At 38.4% G+C, this 27122-nt stretch overlaps 1 protein-coding gene across 6 annotated transcripts in view; it reads right to left on the minus strand.

Annotated features, from left to right (window-relative positions):
* MAP7 (microtubule associated protein 7) overlaps positions 1-27122 on the minus strand; it is a 164397-nt gene that overhangs the window by 22818 nt on the left and 114457 nt on the right. For 5 of the 6 annotated variants that reach the window (XM_057738559.1, XM_057738558.1, XM_057738557.1 and 2 more), the window contains exons 4-7: positions 14039-14202; positions 13094-13211; positions 9344-9454; positions 3529-3642 (exon numbers count right to left, since the gene is read on the minus strand). In XM_057738559.1, coding sequence (XP_057594542.1) covers positions 3529-3642; positions 9344-9454; positions 13094-13211; positions 14039-14202 — 507 coding nt within the window. The remainder of the gene's footprint in view (positions 1-3528; positions 3643-9343; positions 9455-13093; positions 13212-14038; positions 14203-27122) is intronic. The other variant, XM_057738560.1, reaches the window with a different exon arrangement.

The raw sequence follows: 27122 nt of genomic DNA on the forward strand, positions 1-27122 counted from the left end.
AGGTAATCTTAATTTCAGAATTATAGTTTAAAATATTTGTTATCTTCGTTTAATCTACAGACAAAGTCCCATCAGACTGCATCTTTATTCCGTGTTGTCTTTCATTGAATGCCTTGCGGGTATCTTCTGGTTATCACTGAATGGTCAAGGCAGTGAATCGATTGGAAACTGTACTCTTTTCCCATGATTGAAACCAGAACTCTCATTTCTTGGATAAGCTGAAACACTTTGCATTCCCTCAGTTCTCCTTAAAAGATATATATCTTACTTACAAACTGACATAAAGCTTTTGCTTCAGATCTTAATGGTGAAGGAAGTTTCCTTTGTGTTGTGAAGAAGGAGACCCTCTCCTTATCTGGCTTATTGTGATCACAGGGAAAACTGTTTGAAAACAATCTTTCCTCAAGTGCCACAACAAAGCATTTGTCCCTCCTAGACAAGGAAAGAGTTCATTAATGCAAACCTCTTCCAAGTCAATCAGATGCCTTTAAAGAAGAACATCCTGGCAGAAGGCACTTCTGTGGGATTAACGACCAAGAGAGGCACACACAGCCCAGAGCACAGCCAGAGGCCATTCACTGCTCAAGGATCAAGAAACCCTAGACAGCCCTGCTCTGAGGCCACCGTCTGACACTGAAAAAGGTATGAAGTGCAGAAATATGATTTCTTTTTTCTCTAGTGGAAAGTAATAATTTCAGGGGTACCTGTGGAGCACTTCCTTGGAGCATTTCCTGAGACCATTGTGGATATAAACCAATCTCATCTTGCCTCTGGTTCATTCTTTAGTGCTGCGTTAATATGAAGCAAAGGAAGAAAATATCCTTAAATCTACCTAATGTAGTCCATACAAAAATCCTCAAATTTAATTGTTCAAGAAATATTATCTGGCTAATTCTAAGGATACTACATTTCATGGAATTCATTGCTATTCTTAATAGCAACTACTGAAAAATCTGAAATCTTTTCATCAATTTTATAATAATCTTGCCCTTCTGAAGATGCAGGAGGAGCAATACATGGTTGTTTTTTTCCTTCTAGAGTGCCCTCCATATCCCAAAATAATTTTATTAAACATAAAATTTCTTTTATGGAAATGTCTTTGAGAAAGCTGTCCACAATATCTGTACTTTTTTCTACTCTTGGTAGCAAGTGTGCACTAATTTAATTCATTCAGGATTTTCTATGTGAAATAATGGCTGCAGAGAAAAGATAATGCAGTTCAGGTGGTGGGAGTGCAGCAGAGAGAATAATTATACAGTAGAATAAAAACAATTATTGAGTGCCTACTGTGTGCAGGTACTATTCTAAACTTTTTACATGTGTTAACTCATTTAATCCTGAGTTCTAATAATCACATGTATCTTGAATGTATTTTCAAAAATGGGCAAGAAAAAAAAAATCAACCCAAAGCAGTGGTTGCAAATGAAACATACGAGACTCTGATTTCCAATTTTCAACTGCTCTCATTACTTGTTCTGGGAATCTGCAGTCAGCAAACACCCTAGGCATACAGATGGCTATTTTGATCTGCTATTGTAACCCTGGCTCTGGATGTAGGTCATCCTCTTGCCAATGGCAATTGGCTATGAGGTGAACTCAAGGGATGACACTAAAATGGGAAGACAAGAAAAAAATAAACGTGATGGGAAAAGTATTTTTGAGAAGATAAATGTAAGAGATGTTTACGTAAATAATTTCAAAATGGAAAATTTTAAACACAACTGTTTTGGTTCATTAAATATAAGCTGTATCAATGCAGTAATAGGTAACAATGACATAAGGAATGGTTTAATAAAACAGACAACTCAAATAAAGGCTATGTATGCATCGCTTCACACTGAAATACATTACAAAAATGTATCAATCTGTGAAAAGGAGGATGGAAAAGTTGCAAAGGAGAGCCAGTGAGTAGATTAAAAAGCACCCTGATTGAGCATAACAACGAAGGAAGGTGGGAAGATGGGCCAGTCGAATGGGTAGAAAATGAGGAGATGGTGTTGGAAGAGACTAGAGGAAGAGTGAAAGAACTGACAAAAGTTAGTGATGACAGAAATAGCAAAGAAAGACAGTTTTTTAGCTGTGAGGCAGTCCTTTAGTGCGAAACCACACACAGTGGGGAGGTTCAGAAGCATGAGAGCCATGAACTATTTAGGTCCTATGAATTAGGACTGAAAAGCAGTTTCAAGGGTTCTTCAATTAGCTGGACATGAAGAATAGCTTTCAAGACTTGTATGAAAGATGACAAAATGGACATAAAAATAAACTATCTTGAAATAAACTGTAGTTTTTCCTCCAGAAAAATCTCAGATGCAGTGTGAGAGCTGACAGGAGTTACTTCACAAAGAACACAGATCACTGTGGTCCAGCTACTTGAATGCACAGTGGTACACAGAGCATCACAAGGGTGCCAAGGATAGAAGCAGGTTTAAGATCTAGTCCACCAATTTCCTAAGTAGACCTGGTATAAGTCACTTATTGTCATTCTCTTGGTTTCCACAGGCAGGTGGTAGGAATGCCTGCACTCGCTTTCTTGACTGCCTCCCAGGGGTACTGTGAGAATTTGGGTTGATACTTGCTCATTGGGCGCCACAGATGAAAAACATCATAAACCACCAAGAATTATTATTAAAAAAGAGGGCTTAGTGAACATGAAGAGGCTTGTAGAGGCAAAGCCTTTTTAAAGGAAGCTTTGTGAAGAGGCTATGCAGTTTCCTACATGCCAATGATGACAGCTGGTTACATAGATACACCAATTGTGCCCAAAGATATTTGGGAAAGTCTAAATCAACTCACCATGAGAGAGACACTGCCAAAAGCTTAATATGTATCTTTCTTTCCAGCTAGATGTAGACTCTGTGCTAACTTCTCATTAAACTAATTGGCTCATTCAGGCATGTTTTACATTTCAAAAAAGTAAAGGATTATATCTAATTATAATAACTAGTACTTGGCACATTTTACATACTTGCAAAGTATGTAACAAATAAGAGCACTGTAATTAGCCTTCTCCACAACTCTTAGAGTTTTAAAAGGGTACTATTCCTCGATTACATGTAAAAGACTAGTCCAGGGAGGATAAGTGACTAGCCCACAGCCATGTTATGAAACGCTATGCTTAAATCGGCTTGTGCTTTGATTTTATGCCTAAGTCCACAAATTAGTATTAAATTATTTCTACCTTTGATCATCTTCTCAGACACAATGGGAGAAAGAAAGGTGCGTAAGGGATAGGATTTCCTGGTTATGAACAGACAGAAGCCTCTGAAGCCATCTGATCACAGGGAGGGACATTCTTTGCCTGCCTGGCATCTGGTGTCCAGATAAGATGCTAAGACGGATGCTCAGAGGAAGCAATACCAGGGGCATGAAACCAACACCAACAGACACATTTGCAACGCCATTCCACCAAGAGGAGGAGAAGCACACAACGGGAAAAAGTGAGATGTGACAGATGAATGTGGGCAGCTCAGAGATGCTTCTAAAGGAGGACTTTACCTCACCGAGAAAGTTGCGCCTTGACAGTTTTACCTGTATCTCCAGACAAGGCAGCTGTGCTTTTACTTCTGGCCAGGAACGAATGTGTGGGCGTCAGCAATCTGTTAACCACGCTGCTCTCCCATGGGCTGAGCTGCAGGCGGCGAGCTAAAGTCACCACATAAGCGAGATGTTAGAAGCATTCTTTCCAGGTGTGAGGGGGTGCAGGGTATCACCCCTATCACTTCCACACGCCAGGCCTTCGAGAGAGACCTCGACAGAGACCAGGCTGTCCAGGGAGGAAGCTGAAGAGTCAGGGCAGGAGGGACTAGTTTTGTGTAAGTTTTTCTTTTGACTTTCCCCTTCAGCAAGCAAGTTCTTTCAGGTCCCTGGTTTGGCAACAACATAAACATTTTGTTGGAGGATAAGGGTAGACCTAAAGATAAAATTAAGGTAGAAAAGCCAAAATCCAATATAATCATAATGTCAGAAATTACTAGTGGGTGTGTGAAAAATCTAGAAAATAAATTTAAAGTGATGCAATGAAGTAGAGTACCAAATTATACTGGGGCTTTGCAAGACCACAGTTAGAAAATGCATGCTAATTATAAACTAATTACTTTGCGTATACTTTTAGCTTCCAGTGATGGTCCACAAAAATATAGAAGCTACTTTCCAAAGATATCAGGAAAGAAGCTTGCAAAATCCTACAAATATCACTAAAATAAAGTGATCATATACACTTGACCCTTGAATGATACAGGTTTGAGCTGCAAGGGTCCACTTATCTGTGGATTTTTCCCAATAAATATACAGTTGGCCCTCGGTATCCATAAATGCAGAACTCCGCAGATGCAGGGGGCCGACTATGGGGCTCGAACACCTGAGGATTTGGGTATCTGCGGCAGCTCCTGGAAGCAACCCTCCCTGGAAACCGAGGGAGGACTATATCTCTATTTTAGAACACATTCCCAAGTCGCTTATAAAAGTCTTTAAAACTGTGTAAACCTGACAAGGCCCCTTCTGTTCTGTACCATAAACAGCGTGTGCAAGTCCTCTGATCTCTGGAGCAAATGTTCTTATAATTTTTTATATATGTTATATTTTAAAGAAATGACTTCTAAGAGGTAAGTCAACAATTATCCGCACTCTGGCTGTAGAATTTATTTTAATTAACTTCTAGAAAAGATAAACAGATCATTTTTTGACATAATCTCCTTTCTTTTCAATACACGTTGTCCCTCTCAACAAGCTTTCGTATTCCCTCATTTAAAAATGTTTTACAGATGACTGAACTTGGTGTACCCCGCCAAAAAATAATAAATTAAAAAAAAAAAAAGTTTTAGGCTGAGCTGCGAGCCATGAATGCGCCACTGTCTTCACTCCTTCATCAGAAGTGATTCTTCATTCTCATAGGGCGGCTTTCAGGGGACCAAACAGGTGAAAGTCTGATGGGGCAAAATCAGGACTATAGGGAGGATGCTTTAACACCTCAAAACGTTTTTGCAGTGTTGACAGGGTGGGCAGAAGTGTGTGGACGTGCACACCCTGAGACCACAAAAAATGATCACTGCACGCTGCTCTTCTTTCGTGCAAATCACAAGTGGGGCATCCATTTTTGCTTGCACCGCAGTTACAAATGAACTGATGTAACATGTTCACAACTGCACAGCAGTGACTGGGAAGACAGCAGCCTTGAATGGAAAGTGCTGATAAGACAGTGTGGCCAACAGAAGTTTTAAAATAACCAGAGTGCAGATAATTTTTGACTCATCCTTGTAAATTCTAGGAAATTGGTTTTAGTTAACAGAAGCCATCTGATGTTAAAGGTTGTTAAAGAAAATTTCTGCTGCTATTTGAAAAGAAGTACCAACTTCCAATAAGTACCTTAATTATCTGACTTTATTTTAAAAGAGTAGCTGTTTTGATCAAGGTGCTGGTGGATTTAAGAATCACTGAACTCTTTATTAGATTTTCTGTTTATTGGGAGAGTCCTCATGGTTAAATTAAACCTGCTGACATTAAGACATAAATAAAAAGATCTGTTATAAAAACTACTGTAATAGTTACATACCTAGTAGAATGCAGAGTAGAATAAGTGCTATTATAAACTATAGTATGGCAGTATGTGTGTGTGTGTATCAACAGCAGAATATAATCTCATAGAGTACATTCAGAGAGTTGAATTGGTGGGGAAAGTGCCTAGGGTTTAATTAAAATCCTCAACAGAATTGTATTTTCAGTAGATGATATAGGGAAGAAGAGGCTGAATGCTTCCTTTTCTTAGATAAACTCTGTAGGATGACTGGCTTAGAACTGCAGAGATGGTTTATCACTGAAAAGCCATGTCTTTCTTCCCCCTTGACTGAGAAGCTCAATTGCTTTATTTCTGTTGGTCTTAAGGCATTAACCAAAGCATCTGCCTCAAATGAAGATCATTAAACACCCTCTTTGCCTTGTGTTTGAAGCAAATCGGAGATTTGTTTTATAACTTTGAAACTGTGAATGAAAGATTTTGCTAGGAGAAACATGTTTCCACTTCTACCATATTCATAACTATGCCCTGAACAAGAGAGAAATAGATCTCTTTCATAAGATGTCTTTAGTAAAGGTTAGTACATAAGAGTTACTTTATTGTTTTGTTTTTTTAACCTAGAGCGGCCTGATCTTGAGATGATGATAAGGTCCTGAAGGAAGAGGTATTAATTCTTATGAAACAACTATAGTATTGATCCTATTTAAGCACTTAAAATGAGATATTGACAGTTCCTGTAACAGACCATCTGGTCCAAGGAGGCAACCAAATGTTATAGATATTGGTACTAACTACCCTGTTCCTTCCCAAGCAGGAAATCACGACTCAATTCAGATGATGGGTGCCATGCAGAAATCAGGCAGGTGTTGCCACATCCTGACCTAAATGTTACGTGAAATCTTCCGCTTTTAATATGATGGCAATTAATTCAAACTAAAACAGGAATTAAAAAAAACCTCTGCTCTGGTCCAACAGAACACGTGGACAGAATTCAGCTTTAAGTCCACCACCATGTCCTGTAATCTAGAGTCTGGGAAAAAAATGTATGGACTAATTTTCAGCAAAGAGTAGTCAATTTCCTTCTTACTTTTTCAAACGCCCTGTTCTTCCTCCTTGAGAAAAAGGGTGGTTAAGCAGGAAGCTTGACATAATAAGAAATACACATTTTTAATGCAAAAATTTCCAGCAGCAATATTCTCTCTCTTGCAGCAATTACAGAAATCTTTGGTAATCAGGGGTTTCCTTTTACTTGGGTCATTTTATCAGTCTATGTGACACTATATTCTGGTGCGATAATCGAAATATTTAAAAACTGGTGGGACAAGGTACAGAGCCAGTAGATAATACTCTTTAGCTCTGTAGGGCCTGGGGAAGCACAGCTTGGGGAAGTGGATATTTACCAACTGGTATGGAAAGATTCCAGCATTCTGCATAACCAGCAGAGCATTCCAGCTGAATGTCAATTTTGATAGTATTAGAACTTCAATTTAATATCAGCGGTAAGGCCTGTGCTGTAGGGCTGAGAAAGCTCAAACAATCTAGTAATGGTGTATACTCTCTAAAGATTAGTCTGTAAAAGCCTCTAATAATTTGATAAGAATGCTCTCTACCTTGACGATAAAGCATAATCAAATTTAAAAAATAGACAGCAGAAAAGAAATTATACTAACTAAATTACTTAAATCTCTAAAGTAGAGAAGTTCAAATGCAGAAGATTTCTATTCTCATTAAAAGACAGAGCCCTCTCACTGTGCTACTGAGGGTTCTGCCTAACTTAAAAAAAAAAAAAAAAAAAAAAAATTGCTTCCTGGACCACACGGGAGCCCCTGCATGAAGCGGATCTTTCTTCCAGGCCAAACCTGCCAGTTAGACCAGACTGGTTCACAGTTCTTCTGATAAGGGGGTGGAGAAGTGGAACCCCTAAATTTAGTGCTCTCCCCCTTATCCTTTTAGTTCAGCTTAGCATTGGGTTTTATAAGCCTGCAGCATGATTCAAGGGGCAATTTCCTGGCCCCAGCTGCGAAATGCTGTTGAACTGCCCTGACCCTTAGGAAGAGTGCATGGAGTCACCCAAAGGAAGAGCGCATGGAGTCAGGACTGATCTGAGGAAGGACGTCCATGAAGGCAAGAACTGCAGATGCAGCACAGCAACAACATGGGTTGGGAGTTGGTAATCTCTGTTCTAGTCCCTCTTCTCCAGCGATTAACCTGTAGGATGTGAAGTCAGGCCCTTCACCTCTTAGGGACTCTATTACCCCAACTGCAGTAGATGAGCCAGCCAACAAATTTTTCCCAGTTCTAAGATCCAATTACTTAAGAATATCCAATCAGAGACTGTCAATGTGGAATCTGCAAAACATCTTACTTCTAGTTGACACAGCACTGTCAATCCACAGAAGTGTGGACAGAATTGTTTGGTTTATTGCCCATCTGCCCACTCCCAACCTTGCCCCAATTTCGGCTATGGGATTTTAGGAGGCAATAAACAAGGCTTAACTGAAAATTACTGTGAAGTCCCAATTATAGTTTGTCTTAGACCCACGTTCACAAAAATATAAAATTCAAGTGGCTAAGTGACCAATTCCAAAGAAAAGATGAATACACAACTGTTAAGAACAGCATACTATATTTTAAATTATAGTAAGGGAATTGGTTAGAAAATAAAGGCTACTTATGAAAGGAACTTCAGTTCATACTTTTTCCTAACATATAAAAGGCCCCTAATTTGACTACATGTCTAATATCGATGATTTAGGCAAACTAGGTTAAAAAAAATGATTTAGGTTAAAAGGCAAGAATAGGCAGTTGTTCATTTACTGCTTTAAGAGATTAATTATAACATCAACACATTAGATTTTACATTACAATGACACCATAACTTTTATACAATACAAAATATACAAATACACATACACACATATAGAACATGCACACATTACATTCTTTTTAAAGAGTATAAACACTTCAAAACCAATCAGTTTCTTAATAAAGCATTCAAAGTAACCACAATTTGTTACTTTCCAAGAGTATGTGTTTTCATATTGCACAATAATTCTTTGGTTTCTCAAATTTAAAATCATTTTAGTTATGTAAAACAAGCAGCTTATCTTAAAAGTTTGATTTTTCATTCTATGATATATAAATATCATTTTAAAACTTTCATTTTAAAAGTAACTCAACATTCATGTACTGTAAATCCAGGGATGAATAAAACTCAAAATTCAAATAAGATGTTAATTGCAGGACTATGAATATTCAAATTTTTAGGAGGCTTACATAATGATGTTCTTGAAGTTAGGCCAAATCCTTTTAAATGAATGGACACCAAAAAGCCAATCACACACACACAAGGAATGCAGTAAGAAAAGTTTGGTTAAAGGAGAAATGAATTAGCAAAATGAAATCTACCAACATGAATCATTTAAAAAGGTTTTTTAGAAAGTTAAAGCCTGGAATTCCCCAAGTACAGATGAAAAGTCAAGGACAATCTGATTGAAGTAAAATAAATGTTCATAACAAAGATTGTTTGCATGTTGGTGGGTAAGTGGGTGATTTCTGGAGCTGTAAACTCATGTACTAAAAACTTGAGAGAAGCACCGCTTTCATCACTGCTAAATGCAATCATTCAGCCAAGTTCTAAAATGAGAAATGTTCTTGTCGCAAGGAAAATGCTGCTCAGACGTTTATTGCTTTTTTACTCTGAAGTTTTTTTCTTCCTATTTAAGAAACGTAGGGAAAGCAACTTCAGATGCTTATTTTTATCTGTAAACATCCAGAAAAAAAAAGCATTAAGGAAATAACAGAACACTTTTTTTGTTTTCCTTTTGACTGTACCTCTATCTGGAGAATTTAGTAAAGTTGCAGATGAGGAGGAGAGCCGCTTGCTAATGACGGGATCAACATGTTTCGAAAGATTCATGGTGGAAACTGACCGCCTGTCTGGATCTAAAACAAATGGAGATAATGCTAATTGACAGCCAGCATGCAGGATTGCAATTTCCTAGTTCACTGATGGAAGGAAAAACTAGGATTGGATGCTTTCAGCTCTATGACTAGATCTTTACTATAGCACAGTTTTCTAAGTGGACATTTTAAAGGTAACTTAAAGGCTAGAAATAATACTCATTTTTCTTATAAAATATAATTATAAAATAAAAATATAAAATAACCATTCAGCTCACCAGTTTGTCAGCTAGGGAGATTTAAGCACGTTGTTATAATACAACAAATGGAGGAAGACCAAAGGAAACCCAACGCAGGGGAATAAAAATAACGGAGGGAGACTGGGAAGCAAAAAGGAGCCCATAAAAGTGAATGCCTTCATAATTTCCCAAAGTGGGAACAATGGGGCAGAAATAATGCTGGTAAGATAGAATAAAAATAACACCAGGTTCTGTGCAGTTGCTGATACCTTTGCTTGTAGAGTCATTTTACCCAGGGCATTAAAGTTCATTATAGAAAAATAGATTAAAAAGAAAGAAAAAGAAACACTTTAGGTGTGGAAACGATGGCCCCTAGAGCATTTCTCTTTTTAAAGTTTACTAATAACCACACCTCTGTGCTTATAACACAGAGTTCAGTGTGGTTTACAGATGTAGAATCACCCCACAAACTTGCCTAACAAAACTGGCAGCAATGCAAAAAAGAAATCAGAATTCTTTCTCTTTAAGTTTATTAATAATATTCTTATTGCTGTTGGATAATTTTAGAGTAATTTTTAAAGTTCAAGTCAGAAGAGAAACAACAGCTGTATAAAAGGCAAAAATCAGCTCTGAGCCTGCTCTCTGTATAGTGGAACCAAGCCATAACCATGTTCACTAGTGTAAATCATATTCCCTGAATAAAACTGTGTATAAGGAAAGTCTAAAAATCCCATCATTATATTTATCTAGGATGCAGGGAGTTTTTCTGACCTATAATAGCCAAAGTTAAAGGAGTTTTGCTGTATTTTATTTTCTATGGTTAGCTGCTTTAAAAACTGAAAAAAACCAAAATATTCCTAATGAGAGAGGCCCTCAAACCCTGTTCCCACTGGTCTAACTACGCTGGTGGTAAAAATGTTCAACTCTCCCCCACAGAATAACCATTTTTGGCCATTATTTACAGTGTATGGCATAAGCAAGTCTTCCACCAACATCAAATATTCCTGTCTTCTACAGGGACTCATCTTTATGGTTGAAGCAATTTAATTAAAAAAAAAAAGTTTTTAAATTGAAGTATCATTGACTTACATGAAGCAATTTAATTATTGAAAGAAAAATAACCAAACATCATTTCTGTGACTCAGATTTACACTTGACTGATGGGCTCTTAGGGCAATCCTAACAAAGAAAAGATTTAGGGTAAAATGTCAAAAGGAACATCTTAATGATAAAATGTGAGGTTCAAGGGCACGAGGAGGGATAATGAAAGTCATTTCCAGGAGATTTTATAGCAATACATTTTCTGATACTGCTTTACATGTTAAGCTTTAGCTGGGAGGAAACTGTCTACATGCAGGCCTATCATGCATAATTGAAATTATGGATATATAATATGCATTTATTATATTACTTAACACATAAGAATTTTTAATCTTTTTCTTTTTCCCCTCTTTGAACAAAACACAAATCCACAAAAGGATTTATGAAGAATCAGTTTAAAAAGTAAAGTTTTACAAAGCAGTGCTAGCTGATGTGGGAGCAGTCAGACAACACACTGATTTAATCTGGATTAAATTTAACTTTTAGGATTTGTTTGCTGTACCTACCACAAGTTAGGCGTTGTTGTGAAGTAAGGGGTACTCAAAATGAGCAAGGCGTGGTCACTGCTCTCAAGATCTCAGCCGATCATTCTGACCTTTGAGAATTGCGGCAAATTCCCATTATTTTCAAACTTCTCTGTGCTAGTATAGGAGCAATTTTCTCTAATTCACAGCCTTTAAACAAGGATTTTATCCAACAGCTCACAAATACAACGCTGGTTTCTCTTGCTCTGAGTGGCAATAACAAAGGTCATATATTGAACTCTGAGGTTGGAACTAAGTAACTTGACTTCCCCTCAAAAATGTTTGAAAATCTGTGACAGGTTTACATGTGTAACATGCACATGTAAACCATGAAGCCAGGTAAAAGAAAAATAAGTAAGGTTATAAAAGCATATACCATGATAGCTTTTTTGCATGGAACAAATATGCAAAATTATCCCTAGGATGAAATATCACATGTAAATAATCCTTCTGACCACAGATTTGATATGTGCTCCACACCAAATACCACTGGGTCATGACGAGCCAAGGGAAAAAAAACGTGTTGTCAGATTTGGTTCACTGCATAGGAAAGAAAGTTGTGGCAATATACTCGTAGATTTTTTTAAATAAAGGGGTTACAGAAGATACACTGAACGTTAGGAATGAAAAAGAACAGAGCAAACAAAAACCCAGTTATTTAGATTAAAACTGAAAGTGGCAACAGCTGTATTGATGGGGGTGGGGAGGGTGGATAAAGTCTAACTGGATGTACTTTGATCCCAAGTCATTTATTTGTGAAAAAACATTTTTTAAAGGTTTTTATCCAAAATGATCATTTAAAGAGAAAGTAAACATATTGCATGTAATTACTTCATTTCAATACCTTTAAGTCACCTCAGCTGTATTATCAACACTTGAGAAACACTGTGCCATGTCCCAGATCTAGGTCTACGCAACAGGATATTAAGCATGCATTATGACTAAGCTGGTGATGGTTCAGCTATTGATGAACTGGCCCTAGGTCTGAGGTGCTAGCTACAGGTCAGGCAATCAGCAAATCACAAGGATGTCTGTACCAGGTTTTCTAGTACCACCAACAGTTGTGAAGTGGTGGTCCAGGCCTGCTAAATCGAGAAAGGTGAATGATGACTCAACAAAACCACCTGGGGACAGAATGTAAGACAATGATTTTTCAAAGTAAATTAAAAAAAAAAAAAAGCTTATTAGACTCACACAAATGAAAAAGAACTGACACACTATATAAAATTCAAGGTGTATTGAATTTACAGTACAAAAATAAAGCCCTTCACTAAGTCCAAGTTTCAGTATGATTTTATGTCAATTCAAGAACAAGGGAATATCTACTTGTTTGGACATCTACTACTATTTCTAGCTTCAGAAATCTGCACTCTCTCTTGCAGAGCCTTAGCGTTGCATATACTTTAGGGTCAGAATACATAAGCTCATAGTGTTGATTCTGATCATCAATATTGCTGTGGTTCTTCCAGAGAAAAAGACAAAACTGGTTAACCTAGTCCATAATCCTGAAAGCCCTATGCAAATAAATTATTTAAATAATGTAGAGTTGAAAGTAGCTGTTTAGAAACATTGCATGGATTTCTATTTCTTTAAAGAATTTTGTAACAAATGAGAACAGCCTGTGTGGAGTGAAGGAACCTTATCTTCTTGCCTCCCTCACCCCCTTATCTTCAAACAGTAGAAGCGTCATTTAACTGTAAATTATTTCCGCAGGATTTTTGTTTTGCAAACGTAGACTTAGAATAAAAAAGCAACTGCTACTTTTACTGCCCAGAAAAAAAAACAGTGATATTTGAAAGCAGTTACTGTTTGTTTACCTGCACTGTGGATGCTGGGGCTCCCGTGAAGAGGACCTCCCCATGACCACCGGTTGTGCTTCTGTTTTGGCTTCTGGCTCCTTTCCATTGTACGTCGTACAACGGCTTCATGGCGCTCCTTAGATGGAACAGAGCTGATGATTAGATTCCACCTGGTTGTCTGAGGAGTCTTCAACTTAAGGCAGAGTGGAGTGAGAAGTACTACTTAAATTTCCTAAGTTCTACATCTTAAGGTGAGAGTAATATCAACCTGTGTGTGTGTATGTGTGTGTTGGGGGAGGGGAGGGCGGTGGTTAATGAAATTACTGGGCTCCAGTTGATAAAGCGCTTGGCATACAGCAGGTACTTACATAAATGACTATTATTATTGCTACTGGGAGTGTGATGCCTTTATCAACTCACATGAGCCTGGCAGTGCAGGTCTTAGCTTAAACACATGTGGTACTGTATTTTAAAAATAGCACCTAGAATCTAAGGATGTGGGTAATCCCGACCCCCTAACTTAGTGGATTGTATGAGTTTGTGTAACTTACCTATTCTGAGTCTAAATTTCCATCTTCACAAAACTGATAACACTTACTCAAGGACTGAGTAAGAGTTAAATGAGACAATCCATGCAAAAACGTTTATAAATAGTAAAGCCCTACAGAAATCCAGTTACTGGGAGTAGTCAACACTTCAGTACAGATGAAGTAAAACATAAATGTTATACGTTTAGACCAGAGAAATGGGCTCTTAAAGTTTTAGTGGTAACAACGACAATCATACCATTCGCTACCTGATTTCCACACCACAGCCTCCCCAGAAACTATGACTGTCTGTATATCTGCTGCCTCTGAGACATTCTTGCCGTGCATCCCAGCACCTTACCAGGAAGCTTCACAGTAAACATGCTGTTTCTGAAACAGGTGCGCCTCCCACGTTTGCCCCAGAGCAGCATCTCACCTTGTCCTCCTCAAGTCTCTGCCTTCGCTTCTCCTCCACAGCAGCCCTCCTCCGTTCTTCCTTCTGTCTCTGCTCTTCTAACTTCTTCTTCCGCTCCTCCAGGTGCTTTTCGTAGTGCTGCCTGGCCCGCTCTTCTCTCTCTAACCAGATTATTTCCCTGGCAGCTTCAAGAAGAAAAACGAGGGAAACCAAACACAGGCAGGTTTAAAGCCTTAGCAGTTAGGGCTGTAGAAATGCCTCACCTTTAACAAACACGGATGGGGTCTTTGGTTGTTGTTAACCAACCATAGCTTTTGCTTTCCTGAAATCTTCATGAAAAAAATACCTGTTAATTTTTCGTGTAATTTAATATGCAAATAATGAGGCCAAAGAAGATGCACTGAATTCTACTCTTGGGGAACTGGAACTGCCCCCTAGCTTGGGATATTATTACTGCAGAAGAATGCATGCATTGCACGCTCTGGTCTCAAAGCTCATAGTGACATGATGCCCCCAAACCTGACAGTACCGTCTGTCTCTTGTTAAAACATGTGATATCCTCCAGATTAAAAGTGTGTGACTTCATTTGTTTCAACATAGCATTGGTTCTCTAAGTATTAAAAGGATTTGGGGGAAAATCCCAAAGATTGATAGTTGATGAAAGATACGCCTCACTGCCATATCACACTGAGTCAGCAAATGGATGTGCAGGGCCAAATAAGCAGCCGACCTTGTGTCTGAAGAGTTCATAATCTAGTTAGGTAAGACTTATGTTCAAAAGCTGAATGAAAATATACAACTCAAAAACTATCGTTCAGTCCTTTCTTCTTTATATATATGTGCTCCTTCTTCATTTCAGGGAAAAATAAACCCCACAAAACTTTTAAATATATGATGGCTTCAGCCATGATAGCTGAACACATTTTTAATATGAGTTATTAACACTGTTGGCAAAAGTATCCAAACAAAACACTGAGCACAAACCTGGAGGACACTACATGGTATATCAATTAAAATGTTACTTTTTAAGAGAAAAACAATGAAATTCAGAACATTTAGTTTCCTCTAAAGATTTAATAGTAGAGATTCTGTATTTCTGCTACCATTCAATCTTTCCAGAGCTATTCATTTCAGGAGACAAATATACTGGAAGGGATCTGAACTGACTTGATCTTCATGGAAGGCAAAGGATGAGGACAAGCCCAAGGTGAGTTTGTCCTCTGACATTACTCAGGGTGGTACACAGAGATATGGGTTTTTCCAGCAGCTCTGCTGCTAACACGTGGTGAGATCTGGACAATTTCATTCGGATTTCAGTTTTCTCTTACCTAAAACATACAGAACTTGATCTTCAAGGTTCCTTCCTTCCAATGTTAAAAGCCCACAGTTTTAAAGAAATTCTCAGGCCCAAGTTAAAAGTTCACTCAGAGAAAAAGCACATAGTATGTGCTCAATAAATATTTACTGACAGACTGAATAAATAAAAAAATACTCTGAGAATACATGTTAAAAGTAACAGATAGACAGCACTGTTCACAATAACCGAGATACGGAAGCAACGAATGGATAAAGATGTGGTATACACAGGCCATGGAATATTACTCCGCCATAAAAAATAACGAAATCTTGCCATTTGTGACAACACGGATGGAGCTAGAGAATATCATGCGAAGTGAAATAAGTCCTACCTAAACCCGGCCTTAATATCTTTATTTGATCTTGTCCTGCACTGCTCTCCAAAACGGCCTCTTCATTCTCCTTACTGCACCTCCCAAACAAACCACACTGCCCCCATCTCTTTGCTCCTGTGGTTGCCTTGCTGGGAAAGCTGCTATCCTTTTTTTTTTTTTTTTTTAAATCCAAACAGATCCATCCTTTAAAGCAGAAGCCTCATAAAAACACAGATTGCTGGGCTCCAACCCTCATTCATTTTTACTACTTCTCGGATGGGGCCCAGTAATCTGCATTTTATTTTTTAATTAAAAAAAATTTTTTTTAAATAAATTTATTTTTTCATTGGCTGCGTTGGGTCTTTGTTGCTGCACACAGGCTTTCTCTAGCTGCAGTGAGTGGGGGCTACTCTTCCTTGTGGTGCATGGGCTTCTCATTGTGGTGGCTTCTCTTGTTGCGGAGCACGGGCTCTAGGCACGTGGGCTTCAGTAGTTGCGGCACATGGGCTCAGTAGTTGTGGCTCATGGGCTCTAGAGCGCAGGCTCAATAGTTGTGGTACACGGGCTTAGCTGCTCCTAGGCATGTGGTATCTTCCTGGGGCAGGGATCAAACCCATATCCCCTGCATTGGCAGGTGGATTCTTAACCACTGAGCCACCTAGGGAGTCCTAATCTGCATTTTAAACAAACTTCCCAGGTGATTCCGGTCCCAAGCTATCCACTGATGGAATAGGTAGGTCTTTTCCAGAAGCTTCATCTCTTCAGGGCTCACTGCTGCTCTTATGATGTCTACCACAAACTTTAGACTTTCTTATATTCTGATTTCTATGTAGCAAAGGACTTTTTCCCCCTTTTTTGCACTCACTATAGTGTTTTCCACAACTTGTATATAACCAAGGGTCTTAATAATTACTTCCTGATTCATTGAGAACTACTTCTTGACTCATTCACCCAAAACTGTGTGGTCTTAGGCAAATTACTTAACTTCCTAATGCCTCACTTCTGTCAGGGTAAACTGTGGCTAAATATAGGATCTTCTCATAGGTTTACTATGAGGATTAGAAAAATCATTGCATTTAACACAGTCAGAATAGTTTTCTGCACTGAGTAAGCATTTAGTGCCTATTAGCCATTACTGCCAAGTTTGTCACTGTCATCACGTAATCCCAATTCAGAAAATTAAAGGTGGCTTTTAAGATGGTGCTAGCAAACACAACACTAATTAGCTTTATCCCTAATAATCTTTTAAAGGAAGAACATTTCTTTATCAAACTCTTGAGTTCCACTTCTCTTTTCTACCAGGAAGTGGAGATCCTATTGCAGTGCCTCCTTCAACAACTGTCGTCTTTAAACAGTCATACAGAGAACAAGCAAACAATGGTGAAACAGCAAACAAGAATTTCATATTATTGCAGAGTATGCTGGCGAGCACCAGGATTATCACCACGTACAGATCCTGCGATTTTTTTTTTAGCTCTTTATTGGAGTATAGCTGCTTTACACTGTCGTGCCAGTTTCTGCTGTACAACAAAGTGAATCAGCTGTACGTATACATATATCCCCATATACCCTCCCTCCCTCCCTATCTCGCCCCTGTAAGTCCTCACCCATCATCGAGTTGATCTGCCTGTGCCGTGCAGCAGCCTAGCTATCCGTAGTGTATACACGTCAGTGCTACTCTCTCACTTTGTGATCTTTTAAGCTGAAGGGTAACACATAAAATATTTCAATATTTTAATAAGAATTGAAAGTTAACTTATTCTAAGAAGTTTATTTACAATATTTCCTGTGGATGACAGATAATATTAAAGTTTTGTATTTTCTCATTAAGAAATAAGACTTTTGAACACAAGAAAAAAATCAACAATTGCTATGGACTAAATTGTATCCCCTCCCCCTGCCATTCATATGTTGAAGCCCTAATGCCCAATGTGACTGTATTTGCAGACAGGGCCTTCAGGAGGTAATCACGGTTAAATGAAGTCATCCAGTAGAATTACTGTCCTTATAAAAAGAGACACCAGAGAGAGCTCACTCTCCCTCTCTTTTCGTGCTCAAAGGAAAGACCATGTGAGAACAAAGCAACCATCTACAAGCCAGAAAGAGCGAGCTCTATCCAGAAACAGAAAGCTACCAGAGCCTTGATCTAGAACTTTCCAGCCTCCAGAATTGTAAGGAAAAAAATGTCTGTTGTTTAAGCCATGCAAGCTATGGTAGTCCGTTTGGGCATCTGAACAGACTAATACTCATTCAGTATTTAAATCATTAACAATCACTAACTTCATAGAGGCGGCTCTATAAAAGAATAACATATCCAAAAAAGGACCTGCGATGAATATCATTAACCTTTACTCTCGTAAAGCTATCATTTTCTGCTGGACTCTGAGAGCATCATATAAAATGAAATGAAAACTCACTGTGGCCCCTGGACATGAACAACCCAGTCCCACCCCTGGGCTTCCACCACTGGGATTATACTTCAGTGACACTGTAACAGTTTGTCAGTACCACACAAGGGGAAATCCACCATCAGTTTGGACTCTATTTAGAAACACACAGTGACTCGTACTAAAAGGAGTTTGAAATGAAAGGGGACTGGATAGAGTAGAAGCTCTGGCTTCACAGGAACCTGAGTCTACCCTCACTCCTGCCATTCCCCAGCTATGAGCAAGGAGTGACTGCTGTGATCTTGTTTCCCTGAACCATCTTCCTGACAGGGTTGCCAGGTGGGCTCATGGTAACATATAAAGTGCTTAGGGCAGTGCCAGGTACATAGTAGGGACTCAGTACGTGTAGATAGTTATACTGAGTAAATCTTCATACTAACTCCTGTCCTATCGCTGGGAAGAACCCAGGCAGGGCAGAGAACCAGATGGTGCACTTGTGGGCTGGGTCAATTCCCGTCCCAGTCACGTCCAACCATTTAGTGCCAGCCTGGTTCTTCTGAGCAGGCTTACATAAGTGTTGTGGGTGGAGAATGTGTTCCACTACCATCTGAGGAAAGGAAAAGATGGCGCTCAGAGAACAGAGTATTGTTAACACTTAACCCCTGAAGCACACACAGCTGTTGTCTTAGGTTCAGACTAGCATGTGAAAGGAGATGAATAGGTTACTGGTAACAGTGGCTACCAGAACAGCCAGTAATATCACGAAGAATCAGAAAACAAGTGATAATAACATCTGAGTTTGGGTCTTGATTCTGCCACTAATCCTGTGTGACCTTGGAAAAATTAGACTTCTAAATTAGAGAGTATGTACAAAATGTTCTCCAAGATCTTTTTCAGTTCACTCGCATGACTCAATTGATTTTACCTTTGAGGATTTAAGTGGGATTACAATTAGGTTTCTTTCTGTTTTGATTTTGAGTGCTAAAATTTTAATCTTTGTGCTTTATCTCAATAATTATTGTGATTACTTACATTCAAATTTCATTTTTATGTTGCTATGAAACATTTTTTGTGTGTGCTAAATATTAATTTAAGAAAAAGGGATCTAATGGCTTAACTTGATTCATCAACCCTGGGAAGGAGGCTATGGAATGGAAAAAAAAAAAAAGAGCATCCGTGTAGGAAATACTAATTAATTTTATTTAATAATAAAGAAATGGGAATGAAAAGGTAACACTACTAGCATGGAAAATTATAGCACAACTTCTAAATTAATACAGGGAATCACAGAACGAACAGCACTTGAAGCAAACCAACCCCTATACCTCCACACCACCAACCCTGTCCCTACCATAAAAAGGGAAAAGAAAACAAAGTTTAAAAAATAAGCTAAAAGGACTGAAACTAAGCCTATTAGTTAAGATGAGGCTTTTAGACCAGGCCAAAACCCCAAACACCCAGTTACGTTGTTTAAAAGAAACCTAAAAGAAAGCGTCAAAAAAAAACATAAAATAATGAACAGACAACTATCAGGAAAATGAAAACAAAATTGTAATAAATGTGGGAATATTACTTCCATTTTGCCTGATAGTAAAGATTGAATGAAGAAAAAAACCCAAAGGAGATAAATAGCTCTCCCAAGATCACATGGTCTAAAAGATGTAGAGTTGAAATTTTAATTCAGTTCTGATTCTGAAGCCTGTACTTTCAGTTACTACACAATATTTCCTCCATATTCACAACTGCCTACCTAAAATTCCTACTTGAATTTCCTGATCAGATCCATCACATGACCTTACTCCCATATCTTCATATTCATCCCTACCTCAAACCAGAACCTTCTCGGCCTTCTTCGTTCTAATAGCAGATACATGACCTCCTAAAGGTTTACAAAGTCAGACCCCTCAGGGCCATCCTCAAGTCCTCCCTCATGGGTGCTCCAACCTAACTCAACACTTCTACAATTGACCCTATCATTTTATATCAGAATTCAGTGTCTCCTCTCCCATCCTTTCTCGATTCTATTGTATTTAAGCCCTCATTGCTTTCTTACTCCCGGTGTTTATCTCTTCACATCCATCCAGCATACTGTTCTCAGAGACATCCCCCCACTCTCCCCCCAAACCTGATGTCATAGTCCTGCTTAAAAACATATCAGTTCCCCACTCCTTATATTGACTATATAATCATGTACATTTTTACATGCTACCCCTTGCCCAAAACATCTCTTCCCACCTGGCAAACTTCAACCATCTTTCAAGTCCTTGGTCAAATGGCCCTTCCTCTGAAGAGCCTTCACTGGTACCAAGGTCACTCCCATAGCTTCTTCAGACTCCTACCTGTACTCCAGATTGTAACTACTCTGCTCTTACGTGTTTCTGAGTTCTTCCCCATATAAAACAATGTCTAGTTTAGTAGACGATTAAAGTAAGTCTCATGAATAAATGAGCTAAGGAGTTAAAGGATTATATGACTTGGAAGCAAAGTGACTTATACTGAGCATTAGTGTTAATTCAAAGCCTTCTCGACCAGTCATTTAAACTGTTTTCCCACTCTCCTCTTACTTAAATATTACACTGGAGAACTGCCTGGTAATAAGGGTGACCTTGCCGGATACCCACAACATTGTGTCTCTCTTCCAAGGGCACTTCCTACTCTGCCTTCTTCCCTGCGCACAGCGGTAGGCTAACGGGGCTGAGGTGCTGGGACACAGCTGAGGTGCTTATACCTGTGAAAGACCCAGACGCTTTCTGTTGAGTTAGAAAAGCAATACTGTGCCAGGACTTCTTACCTTCAGAGCTAGTCTCAAAGGAGTGTTTAGCCTCAGCTAAAGTAAATGGAGTTTTGCTAAAGCACACAAAGCAGTGGTTGTCCTTGGAGTCTTTTTGTTACTGCCTTGACCCTAATCCACTTTCACTCCTTATAGTATGTTGCCATCCTCTTCCCTGGCTGTCTTACTGAGCCCCACCCTACTAGACCAGGAAGCATAAGCACTCCTCTATTTTTGCCTCCCCGTAGCTCAGAAATATTAGGTTTCTCCAACCCCAGGCATCTAAGTCAGTCTCTGGAGTCACCTGCCTTGCCATCCACATCTTTGTCACCACCATCATCACAGTGAGCGGTGCTCAGATCTGTATGCTGACACCAAGTGATTTACAAGCAGTACCTTCACGGCTACTGGGTGAGGTAGATGTTGCTATTAAACTTGTTCACAGAGAGGTGAAGTAACCCTGCCCGATGTCTCACAGTAAATCAGTGGTAGAACTGGAATCCAAACTCTGGACTGTCTGACTCTAGAAGAAAACAAGGAACCATTCATTATGCTAAAAGGCAGGATTTGGAACACCTCCCCATGACTAAAGTACCTCCTTTAGATTGGGACGAGGTGGTCGTCCAACGTTGAATGTCTTGATCTTCTAATGTCACTCTTGGCCTTCATCATCATCTGTTTACAAGACCCCTTACTTGTCAGGCTTTAAGACCTTTTAATTGTCAGCTTTAAGGGCAAAGTAAACTTGGGAGAAGTAAATAATGGCTGCTTAGTCCCAATGATTCACCTTATGTTACAGCTCTGGCCTCTGAGTTATCTAATGCATCCCACAACAAACATTTACTCTTTCCAGTCCCGAGCCGGACTCATGATACACTGCTTTGGTATGTGCTCATGTCCACATCCCTCCCACTAACGTGGACTCAGAGCCCTTGTTTGTTCATAACCTGCCTGGGAGCCTTGGGAGCTGTTGTACACCCTATTCATTAAGTGACGACTTTAGGAGACCGGATGCCATGGTTGACCACAGACCTGTCAAAGTTTTACTCAGCATAAATTTGGGTTAGAAAGAGTGCTTTCCCAAAGTCTTTTGTTTGTTTGGTTGGTTTTTTTTGGTGGACAGTCCTGTCAAAACAAATGACAATCCTATATGTCTAGCAATAATAATAATGTGAAGCACAAAACCAGGGACAATTTCACTTATGATTCTAATCAGTACAGCATCACTTGTTGTTTACTAATTAATTCTAACCTCTCTATCAACATTTTTTAGATGAACATTCTAAGCCAGATTGAAATGACCATTTCTCTCTTGACTGCACTCATTTTTTAAATTTTTTTTTCTTTAAGAACTTTTATTGACATACAATAAACTGCATATATTCAAAGCATACAATTTGATGCCTCTTTCTTATTAGTGGTGTATATATGGCAATCCCTCCTCCCAATTCATCCACCCCCCCACTCCCGCTTTCCCCTTGGTGTCCATATGTTTATTCTCCACATCTGTGTCTCTGTTTCTGCCTTGCAAACTGGTTGATTTGTACCATTTTTCTATATCCTGCATATATACGATATTTGTTTTTCTGACTCACTTCACTCTGTATGACAGTCTCTAGGTCTATCCACCTCATTACATATAGCTCCATTTCATTTCTTTTCATGGCTGAGTAATATTCCATTGTAGATATGTGCCACATCATCTTTATCCTTTCATCTGTTGATGGACATTTAGGTTGCTTCCATGTCCTGGCTATTGTAAATAGTTTGACTGCACTCTTATTAATACTGCTGCCTAAGTTGACAACACACTGAGATAAGAGGGGTGAGAAGGGAAGCAAAGCAGAAAAGCTATGACTGGAAGAGCAAGGAAGTCTGGTGAAATTATCTGAGAAACAATACAAATATAATTTAATTGAAGGTCAAAATCCTTTTCATATTATCTTGTTATTTCTAATATATTACATCATGATAGATCTCCTATACAGCTTTGAACTTAGCTACAAAACTGAATATGAATGAATTGAATGAGATTTGACTGTTTATTGTTTCTTCATGAGCTATAGGAGTCTATCATAGAATTCTCTGATAATCTTTCATGATCTTATAGACTCTCACAAAGCCCCCAGCTGGCAATGTGACTCTATTCGCATCAATACTTCAACCTTTAATCTGTATCACCTTCAAAAAGGGAAACTTCATATCTTCTTAAACACAGAAGACTATTTGTTTGCTAAATATTCCTTAGATATCCCTTTGAATTTGTCAACATATTGTAGGACTATTAGTTTCATAACATATATGAAGACCAAGCAGTTTTAAGGCACAAGCATTCTGCAGATTACCATTGTATCTTGTCTAAGAAAATGCTGCAGAATAAGAATTTCAGACTTGACTGGACGATTGTAAGGCCAAATATTACCTGATAATTTGGTAATGTCTAACTAATTTGCAGTATACCTGCTGCATTCACCTCTACTTATATTGAAACACACAGATTTATTATTCATTTATCATTCAACCAACAATTGTTAGACATCAACTATGTGCCAGGCACTCTTCTAGGTACTAGGCTACAGAAATTAAAAAACGACACAAGTCCTTTCTTTTATTAAGCTTATATTCCAGTGAAAGCAGACAGACAACAAACAAGTAAAATATATACATGCTTAGATACTGACAGTGACATGGAGAAAAGTACAGAGTGCTAGTCTGGGGAAGCTGCACATTTGAGTAAGATGGCCAAGGAAGGCCTCACTGAAGAGATGGCGTTGAAACAATATCTAAAGAAGGAGAGAGAACGACCCACATGCATCTCTCAGGACAAACATTTCAGGTAGAGTGCATAGCAATGTAAGTTCCAGGAGGTTAATAAATTGATCTTTTACTTCAATAGCCACAGGGTTCCTGGCTCAATAGTGACCACATATAAATTATTAGGTGAATGAATATGTGAGTTAAAATAGCACGAAATAGGGGGGAAAAAAAGGGTGGTGGTGGTTTTACTTTAAACTATCTAAAGTAAAAAATTTATACTATTGCATAAATTCTACATGCTTTGATCATTGTAGATGTTTTTGAAGAGAAATTAGTAACCAGGATCTATTCCAAGTTCTTATAGACTCCAAGGCTAACAAATGGTCAATGCCACAAAATTTTCTCAAAAAGATGTCAAAATCTGCTCCAACACTTACATTTACCCTCTGGTTCTGTGTCAAATGGACAGTGAGTACAGCATCCATGCACCCTGCTTGTATGAGGAAGCGGACTAGCTCTCCTCCACATGAGAGCTGGGTATGTGCCCAGCTCTGAAACTTCGGAAAGTCCACCACCCGTATCTGAAACACAGGGACTGCTTTCTACTTAACAGTATCACCATTTGCTGAAGAATGTAAACACTGATCTTGGGGACCCTGTACATATTAAAAATATACTTAAATAGCTGATATGGCAGAAAGAAAAAGAAAAGGGTCTATTAACTATCCCATTTTTTAAAAAAATATTTATTTATCTAATTGGCTGCGCCAGGTCTTAGTTGTGGCACGCGGGATCTTCGTTGCCTTGTGCGGGATCTTTAGCTGCGGCATGCGGGATCATTTAGTTGCTGGCATGCAAACTCTTAGCTGCTGCATGCAGGATCTAGTTCCCTGACCAGGGATCAAGCCCGGGGCCCCCTGCACTAGGAGCGTAGTCTTAAACACTGGACCACCAGAGAAGTCCTTAACTATCCTGTTTTTTAAGATTTAGTTCCTTCCTTAAGCTAAATTATCACAATGCATTTTTAAAATAAAATAAATGGCAGTCCATAAAATAACTTACATCAGTAACTATGGCAGGCCCACAGAACAACCTGTGTTAATTTGCTCCTAAATATGATAATAGAGTGAAGTGTTTAGAACACTGCTTGGCCCATAGTTAGTGCTCAATAAACATTATTATTATTAATGAATAATATTAATATTAATATTTAATTAAAGGTTTGAGTAAAATCAGCAAATATTTATTACATGTTTATTTTACACTTAGCTCTGTGTATTGGGATAAAAAGAATTAGAAAACCATGGCCATACACTTTAAAATCTTAAAATATATACGGGAAGAAAGCTCTATAAAGTCCAAATAGAAAAACTTCGGTAGCATAAAAATAGCTCCAGAATGTGAGCTGTAATGATAGTTTTATGCAAGATATAATATATAGTAAGAAAATGAGAGTTTCCAAAAGGGAAAGGATCATAAAAACTAGGAAGGCTTCAAAAAGAGAGGACTGGTACTAACTGTGACAGGGCTGGAGGAATGAAGTACATCTATGAGGCAGTTTTGGGTAACTAAAATCTAAATTTATTAAGGGCTGAACTAGAATGATAGCAGAGGCAGCAAATTTAAAGGCATGGATCTAAGACCTATGTTGAAGATAGAGGTCTGCTGGTCTTGTGGCTAAGAGGATTTAGGGCTAAAGAGTGTGGCAACTTCCACCTACAAACCAGGCTAGAGGTAGCTGAAGTCTCAGCTTGAGGACCAGGCTGAGTCCAGACTAACCACTGGTATCTACAAGTGGCCAATAAGCCAGAGTGGAGACTAAGCAGTGCACAGCATTGGGCCACCAAGGAAGAGAGCACGTTTTATTCTGCAAAAGATCAAATAGTTAAGACTGGTAGTCAGAAAGATGCTAGTGCCTCCAGCAGCAGCAGAAAGTATCAAAAATAACTGAAAGATAATTGGGAGGAGGGGATATATCGGTACAATTGATTGGGACTCAGAAATTAGTGTTCTGGAGTGAAAGCTGATGGACAGTTTAGAAGTTGAGCTTTAGGTAATAGGAAAGCAGCTACTGCCTTATGAGTGAGATGGAAATGTGAAACTCATATTATCAAAAAAGGAGAGCTGAAATCATGAGAACAAATACAATTTTCCCACCTACCCCAGGAAAAAACCAAAATTAAAGCTTAGAAGAGAGATGGTAAAAAGGATGCAGAATTAAAGAGAGAGAAGTTTGAAGGAATGGCCTGAATAGAATCAGATCAAATAGAGTGGTTGAGGAGAGATTTCTTCATGTGAAAGGCTTTTAAAGCAGAAAAATAAAGCTTTCAGAGTATATATGCTCAACCAAATGAACAGAACAGTCCCATACTTGAAGAATTATGCCTGATTTTATGTGATAAATTGAAGGATAACGTAGAAAGAGCAGGCTACGTGACATAATCCTACCATAAAGCATTAAAGCATTACTCAGAGATTTAACCCATAGAAAGTTATTAATAGATCCTCCCTGTTTGCAAAACAATATAAACATGACAGGCCACCAAAAAACAAAGACTTTTATTCTCCCTCTCTTTACCTTGCTTTTAAAAAACGTTGATTAAAAAAAATCTTCAATGATTTCAATGTTAATTTCAACCTATATCCGACACTGAATAATCAACTTCACTGGCAAGACTAAGCAAGAGAGTAGCATTGACATATATACACTACCAAACGTACAGCTAGTGGGAAGCTGCTGCATAACACAGGGAGATCAACTTGATGGTGGGTGATGACTTAGAAGGCTGGGTAGGGAGGGTGGGAGGGAGTCACAGGAGGGAGAGGGTATGGGGATATATATACGAATACAGCTGATTCACTTTGTTGTACAGCAAAAACTGGTACAACAGTGTAAAGCAATTATATTTCAATAAAGAGCTTAAAAAAAAAGAATCAAAAACAAAACAATCTCACTGGCCAATCACTTTAAACTTTGCTTTGTTGAAATTTCTGGAATGTATTTCTGTTTTTGTTTTTGTTTCTGTTTTCTTTTTACTTGGAAAGCTTTAAAGTTTGAAAGCTTGGTAATAGCTGACATTATCAACTGCTTTTGTGTATTCAAAAAGCACACGCCAAAGATCTATTAAGTAACAGCTTTTCTCCCACCCCACACACCATTTTTTTTTTAAACTATTCCACTGCTATCATAGCTTCTGCAAAGCACAGTTTAAGAGTAGTTTACCAGGTGCTCTTTGATTTTCTTGTAGTACTAAAATTTTTTTAGAAATCACCCTCATGTAGTCTAAGGCACAGCTTACATTAGAGGCTAGATTTTAGATGTCTCTTTTACAAATGTATGTGCGCATTTACATACATGTTTATCTGTGTATTTATGAAGATTAGTTTCTACTCGGACAGCTTAATTGGAAAAGAATAGGCCAAAAGACACTGGTTTAAAGTTTTAAAAGAAAATGCAATTAATACAGAAAAATATGAGTAAAATAAAATGTAAATACAATAAATAAAAATGTATTTCATTA

Source organism: Hippopotamus amphibius, chromosome 6 (assembly GCF_030028045.1).
Source record: "Hippopotamus amphibius kiboko isolate mHipAmp2 chromosome 6, mHipAmp2.hap2, whole genome shotgun sequence".
NCBI lineage: Eukaryota > Metazoa > Chordata > Mammalia > Artiodactyla > Hippopotamidae > Hippopotamus > Hippopotamus amphibius.